The sequence below is a fragment of the Nannospalax galili genome, unplaced genomic scaffold (genome assembly GCF_000622305.1).
Source record: "Nannospalax galili isolate Female #2095 unplaced genomic scaffold, S.galili_v1.0 scaffold380, whole genome shotgun sequence".
Taxonomy (NCBI): Eukaryota; Metazoa; Chordata; class Mammalia; order Rodentia; family Spalacidae; genus Nannospalax; species Nannospalax galili.
The window spans coordinates 7185012-7192820 of NW_008348568.1; the positions used below are offsets into that span (position 1 = coordinate 7185012).

Below are 7809 nucleotides of genomic sequence, written 5' to 3' on the forward strand. Positions count from 1 at the left end.
AGTAAAAGAAAAAGGATAAAGAAGGGAAGAAAGAGAAGGAGGAAGAGGAGGAGGGAGAGGAGGAGGAATGGAATACTAATGAGAGGAAGCAGGAAAAACAACAAAGTTCTTACCTTCCAAAGAAGAGTCTAACCTGTATCCAGCCTCTTGCAATCAGCCATCTAAATGACAAATGTTGGCATTTAAGGCCCTCCACCAGTTTCTGCCTGGTACACCAAGAGAGGAGATGAGGTGTTGTGAACCCTTCACCTTCAAGAAGCTTAGTTAAAATCACCTGAGTGTCCAGCCACTCTTCCCAGCCAACTACTCCAGCCTTGGAAGACAAAAGAAAATGAGGAAGAACCTAGTTGAGGGGTGCTTTTGGAAGCCCTTCTCAAGAAACTCCAATGGACTTTTCATATGAACATTTGAAAATTGCCCTGTTCTGACTTTTTTTCTAGTTCCCTGTCTAGAACTTGTAATGCTAATTACTCTTGCATTTACTCCTCCTTCACATCTCCTATTCATGATTCAGGGACTTTCTTCTCACTTTAGAGACAAGAATTATGCAATTTGGGAGTCTTTTAGATAGACCCACTGAAGGGGTACTTCAATTGCCTCACCTTGTGTAACTGTTCAGCATGGAAGAAGCCAGAGCTGTCTGCGTCCCTATTCCCTATTGGCAATTTAGGTAAACCCTTCAGAGGATGGCGTGATAAGAATAGGAGGTAGGAATTGCTAGGCAGTTAGGGTAAAAAGACCCCAAAGAAACATAGCCAGTTTCTTGACTAAAAGTCAAAATGTCCTTGGGCCTGTTAGCAACATACTCTGTTCCAAAGGCCAAAAATGTCAAAAGTATTTGGGAGCTTGTATCTAATCCTTAAAAGATTTTAGGGTTACCTCTTCAGAGGGGGGAATGTTGGAGGGGGGAGTGGGCATGGATTTGATAAAAACATCTTATATGCATGTATGAAATTCTCAGTAAAGTTTTTATAAAAAAATTTTTTAAAATCTAGTTTTTGACCTTAAGAAGCCTGTATGAAATTTCAGGTTACCAAAGGATAAGGCCTGTTTCCCAGGACTTCAGGTATCTGATTACATGGTAGGAACCCAAAACCAAAGGAAACATGGTTCATAACCACTTGCCCTTCAGCTACTATGTGAAAAGTTTTATTTGGAAGAAAATTTCATACCCACCATTAAATATTGATGACAAATCATTTATACTCTCATACTTCACGATGGTTTCCAGGCACCTCTAGGTTGTACGTAGAGAGAAATGAGACCTGAAACTTGCTTTCAGGACTCATAGTTTCCCCTAACAAACAGGCAAGAAAAGATTGGGATCCAACACAGCATGCTGTGATGGACCTCTGCAATAGATTTTCTTCACCCTGTGCACAGAGTACTTTGAGTAATGACTCATTCATAATTAATGCTGAAGAAATATGTATTTTTCATTGAATGGAAAGTAGTAATGATCCACTGAAGAAGTTCACATTAGCTGGAGGGCATCAGACAAAACCTACCAACATGGTTATCCTTCAACAGATCATATATCAGTGTTTTTTTCTCAATAATTTTAACAACTGAAGTTCTGCCATTGTCTAGGTCCAGTCTAGAGTTAAAAATTGTCTCTATTTATAACAAGACCGAGTGCCTAGGTAGATGAAAATGTTAATGAATAACCATGGGAGTGTTCTTAGTTTCTCCCTGCAAACTGTATTCTTTGTCAAGATGCTCTTATATACTTTGTCCTGTGTGTTGTAACCATTCATGAGATGAATCTCTTCCATGGGTCAGTTTGTATAATGTTTCTTCTGGGCAAACCTCTGAATTTCTGCAGTTTAGCTGTGACCAACCACTATTGCCAGGAGTACCTGTGGAGTTGTCTGCTTCCTTCTTTACTTGAGAAACACTGTAAGGCCAGGTACTGATGATGAGCCACCATTTTAATCGCAATACCCAGCAGAACTCCTCCCACATAACCCATCCTCAACTAATAAGTCAGCTTATGGTTGAACAAGTAAGTGATTTAAGTATTTCCTTTGCACTCTACCATCAAATCAAGTTAATGCTTGAAAAAAATCTACCAAACTTGATCATTTATGTTCAATGTAGTTTTTTTGGCTTTGCATTTGACTTGCAAAACATACCGTAAAAAGTCCCTCAGAATAATTATCCAAGGAAAAAACATTTATTCTCTGTCATTTAGGGTCTTACAATGTCTCCTTTGCATGGAGTGGAATTGTGAACAGTTATAGTATTATTATAATTAGCTCTGATAAGAGGTAAATGAGGATGAATTTGTTAATGATGCATATTTTAAAATATAGATGAAGTATAAAGATGAGGTCTGGTTACTTAAGGAAAGTCACCATTTTCATTTTCTTCGAAATAAATAACTCTGGATTATTGCAAATGAAACAAGCCAATTCATAATGTTTTCCCAAATGCATCCTCTGGGGACTTAACTGTGTTGGCTGACTCATATAAATAATTATACAAATAACACTAATGGAAACTCTTCACTGAGTTGCAAAGGCATTGCACATAGTATTTCAAACTGTTAAGGAGACTTTTCAGGCAGGATATTATTATCCTCTTGCTATGGATGGAGAAAAGAAGACTCAGACTGGGCTCAAGCTGACCAAAATAGTAACCAGCAAAGATTTCAAATCCAGGACAGCCTCACTTAAAAGCGTGTGTCTTCTCTGTTAGACCTCATTGTCCTTCTCCCACATAGGCAGCTCTCAGGAATGATGGAAACATGAAACAGAGATCAAGTGTCAGTGGAAAGTAACTTTAGCACTGAATGGTACAGAGACAGCTGTCTTAGGTGCTAGGAAAAAGGGGAGCCAATATGCCAAGAATTCTTGATCATGTTGTGAACACAGGACTGCAAGAAGCTTGCAGCATGTTTTATTTAATCTTTAGAAAGAATAATCTTCACCAAATCATAGTTTTTACTTGTCTTTCATCCATGAAACCAGTGAAGCAGAGTCATAATTTTGTGTTTTCATATATTCCTCATCTAGTGTGATGTAAATACAATGCTGAAAAGAAATATGCAGATTGATGACCAGATGCGGAACCTAAACATGAGAATTTAGTAGCTTAGGCAGCCCAACTAAGAAGCGGTAAACCATGGTACAAACTCTAGTGACTTTTGAACTATTTGCATCATCTCTTGAGAACACCAGTATATTATTCTTTTCTTCCTCCTAACAACTTAGAAAATAAATTAAGGGTCTAGAAGAATGGCTCTGTAGTTAAGAGAGCTTGTTACACATCATGAGGACCAGATTTTGGATCCCAGCACTCATAAAACAAGCCAGAAAAGCCTAAAGCCTTGAAGGGGCAGAGGGTGGCAGGCAGACACATGACCATCTCTGAGGTCAGCTGGATTCCAGTGTAACCAAGAAAAATGTGAGTCTCAGGTTCATGGGAAGACCCTCCCTCAAAAAGAATAAGTGGAGAGTGATAGAGGAGAACATCTGATGCCCTCTTCTGGATTCTGTGCACTTGAGCAGCCGCAGAATCCTTGGACACACACACACGCACACACACACACACACACACACACACACACACACACCCCCCTGAGTATATGCACACAGATAAACACACACACACAAATTAAACAAATACATCTTTAAACACATAAATAAATTCCAATTAGAGAGGATGGTGGAAGCATTCCTCCACCATGTTGGATTACTAGATCACAGTGGTTATGAGATACCTAGAATTGGGATTGAAGAATAGGAAAAGAAGTCTTTTTTAAAAAATTATTTATTATTTTTCTTTTAATGTGTATGCGTGTATTGCCTGCATGCAGGTGAATGCACCCGTGTTGTGCAATGCCCACGGAGGTCAGAAGAGGCTGTCGGATCCCCTTGGGACTGGAATTATGGACAGTTGTTAGCTGCCATGTGGGTGCTGGGATTCGAACCCAGGTCTTCTGCAAGAACAACCTGTGTTCTTAACTGCTGAGCCATCTCTCCAGACCCGGGAAAAGAAGTCTTAAGGATATAAAACATCTATTGTCACTGTCTCCGGTATTTCATAAACACTGCATAAGCTGCATCCTGGGAGATTCATCTATAATGTGGCTCTTGCAATAGAGCATCAGGAACAGTTGAATAAATTATTAACATGGCAGCATTTTCTGAATTGGCACAAGTCCATGGAAAGAGTGACGTGTCAGCTGGCAACAGCTCTGCTTTGCACAGGAGCATAATACCCAAGCCTGCAAGATACTCATGTCTATTGTACAAAGTGCTTTCATTTTTGAAGTTGTTTTTTCTAAATTATCCAAAGAGCTATTCAGAGAAACTATAATAAAGCTATTAATGAGGTTTCATAATTGTTTTAGGCATTAACTTAAGATTTCTTCCTCTGAATCCTGGGAAGCTGATGTAGAATCTGTGAATTCAGTTTTGTCTTATGTGCACTGAGCCATGACAACCAAACCCTGGCAAGTTGGACCCAATCTGTCTGTCACATCCATATTATAACAGAGATCTGGATTCACTCACCTCAAACATCCATGTCTTCCTCATGATCAACCAAATGGGGCCTAAAGAAAATGCTGAGTCTTTTGTTTACCCTTCATCTTATGTGTTGTACCTTTCACAGCTACTGTGTGGTTGCTCAAGCCATTAGTGCAGAAGGTTTAAGATTCCAGGTGTGTTTGTTACAGTAAATACATAACTTTAAGAAGAACTGGCTGTCGTAGCTGATTCATCTGTTATGCACAGAGCTCCCAGAATCATGTAAATTTAAGAGACTACATATTGATTTTAAAGCTGATTTTCAATATATTCTGAATATTTTTCTTTAACAATTACTTTCAAAGGGAATGTAATGTATGGATTTTGAATATATGAATATATGTAATGGGAGAAAATCTTTACCCTTTGGAAGCAGATTTCATTCTAGAGAAACATATCATTTGCAACTGAAGCTATTTTTAAGTCTCTATATAATCTCTCTATAATCAAGATGTCCAAGATTTATTTCAACTCTTTTCAAATAGGCACTCATTTCTCAGTACCCCAAGCCTACCCAACCTACCTGATATGCCTACTATACCCTTCATTCTTGGTTTGACATTAGGTTAAAAGCATTTAGTTTGTGTAATAGCTCTTCTAAAAACCAGGGGGAAGTAAGAAGGATTGGATATGCATAAAATTCTTTTTATTTTGGTTTTTTTTGACACAGGGTCTCCCTGTAGCCCCAATTGACCTGGAACTCACTATGTGGGCTAAACTAGCCCTGTACTCACAGAGATCTACCTGCCTCTGCTTTCCAAATATTGGCCTTAAAGTCATATGCTACCACACCTGGCTTGTATAAGGTTCTTTATTGAGTTTATTTTATAGTTAAAACTCTTATGCAGTGAAAATTTTTATCTGAAATAAGAATTTATAGTTTTTGTTTTATTTTGTGTTTATGAGTATTTGCTAGCATGTATAAGTTTATTATTTGCATGGTGTCTGAGGAGGCCAGAATAGGGTAGCCAGTCCCCTGGAACTGTTGGTGAGTCACCATGTAGATGCTGGGATCTGAACCCCAGGACCTCTGCAAGAACAGCAAGTGCTCTTAGCCACTGAGCTATCTCTGTAGTCCTGCGATTTGTAGTTTTCAAGGAGAGCCAATAGGAGAATGGTGATTGTTTTTAAGAAACAACCTTGGTCACAAATATACATGTTCGTTAAAAGTGTCAGGAAACCAGTTTGTGACTACAATTATTTATTTCTTGTGGAACAAGTTAATATGGAGGGTAGCATCAACCTACTTTGACCTTTAAGACTAATATAACTATTTTAGATTCTATAATTCCAAGTCATAAATTGTAGGAGAACACTTGCAACACAGGATGCATTTGAAAGGATAAGAAAACAAAAAGTTCCTGTAATGGTTCAGCAATAACTGAGGTACAAACACTTTTCACTTGGTACCTGTCTCTGGTTCTCTGTCTCCAGGCGCAGCCTGGCCTCCACACACCTCCGTGTCTCCAGGAAGGCTTGGCGCTGGGCACGGTCGGACAGGTAACTGATGAAGATTCCAGCTGTGTTCATGCACATGAATAGCACCCCCTGGGCCAAGACCTGCAGAAGAATTTCAGATAGACTACTTAGATAACTAAAACGGCAGCTCTTTGGAGGCCAAGGTTAAGATAAGTAAATATCAAACTATATCGGTGCAGTAGAGGCACTTTTATCTTGAGAGTAATGAACAGCTATCTAATCGGACTTAAAGCCTGATCAATGGGAGGGAACTCATGGGTGGGTCTGTAAACCAAATATATATGATTGAAGAGGTCATAGATCCTAGAAGAAACCCTATGCCTGTAACATCCCTAGACAAACATAATTTCTTACTATATACTAAATATGGGTTCGTCCATTTATAGACAAGTATGCCAGTCACCGCTCATCAAAGAAGCTTCTTTTTACAGCAGATAGAGATTATTACAGAGTTCCACAACTAATCACACACAGAGAATAAATTATGAAATGCCCAGCCCTAAGTGATACATCTACAATAGAACCTCTACACCTAAGGCTCAGGAACATAGTGGAACGGCGGCGGGGGGGGCGGGGGGGGGACCTGAATACTAATGCATTTCTCAGCTCTCACCCGTAAAGCTTCCTCCTGCAACACAGAAGGCCACAATGGACCAAATTGTAGAAAATAAGAGACTGCAGAGTGTGTGTCCCTTTATAAGACTCCAATATTAAACGTCACCCACCCAAGACCCAGGGACCATTTTGAAGAGGGGGTAGAAAGATTTTAAGAGCCAGGGGAGGAGGTGCATGTTCATAAGGAAACAGAACCTTCCAGGCTCCTGGGACCTTGCTCATATGAACTTACAGCAGTGGTGACAGCATGCACAAGACCCACACAAACTCAATCAGGCAAATCCCAGCATAGAACTGGGGAAATGGGCAGCAGGCCCCAACCTTAGCTGAGGAACAATTGGTAACTGATTACTGCTGGGTGAGGGAGAGTTGATCTTTAAGGAAGAGAATCTAGATAGGCTGAACATGCTCCAATGGTTGAACTCATCTAGAGACATCTGGGTACACAAAGTTGACTCAATGGACCTTAACTTATATAACAGAATGCATGAAGTCCTGTGGGTGGGCTATGGGGTGCTGCAGATAGGGGAAGATGTCTAAATGTGAATAAGATATTTTGTATGGAATGCACAAAAATTCACTAAAAAATATTTCAGAAAAAATCATAATTAGTTATCCAAATGATTTGTTATGTGTTAGTAGACCTTACTCTCATTCAGATTTTAAGTCATTGATGCAATAGTGGAGCTTTTATCTTGGCAGTAATGAACAGCTGTCTAATAGGACTTTCGGCCCACTGATCAGAGGGAACTCATGCATGGCACTGTAAACACAGCTAAGCACACATGGCTGGAGAGGTCACAGACCCTACAGAAGGACTGTGGTGGTTTGAATGAAAATATCTCCTATAGACTCCAAGTGTTTGGACATTTTGTCCCCAGATGATGGCACTGTTTTGGGAGGTTTTAAAAGGTGTGGCTATCCTGGAGGAAGTACGTCACTGGGGGTGGGCTTACAGAGTTCTTAAGCCTTTCCAGATCTGCCTTCACCCTCTTTCTTCCTGTGCCTGTGTGATGATGTGAGGGCTTAGCTTCTGCTGCTCCTGCTCCAGCCCCCTCCAGCCACCATGCCTCCCTGCCATGACGGACAGTAATTCCCCTGAAACCGTAAGCTCAAATAAACTCTTCCTTCTATAAATTGCTTGGGTCAGTGTTTCTATTACAGCAACAGAAAAGTGACT

The 7809-nt window shown here is 40.0% G+C and overlaps 1 protein-coding gene across 3 annotated transcripts in view; it reads right to left on the bottom strand.

Moving 5' to 3' along the window:
* The window catches only part of Adcy8 (adenylate cyclase 8), a 289342-nt gene that overhangs the window by 212524 nt on the left and 69009 nt on the right, over nucleotides 1-7809 (bottom strand). For all 3 annotated transcript variants that reach the window (XM_008845490.2, XM_029569544.1, XM_008845491.1), the window contains exon 2: nucleotides 5946-6095. In XM_008845490.2, the coding sequence (XP_008843712.1) occupies nucleotides 5946-6095 (150 nt within the window). The remainder of the gene's footprint in view (nucleotides 1-5945; nucleotides 6096-7809) is intronic.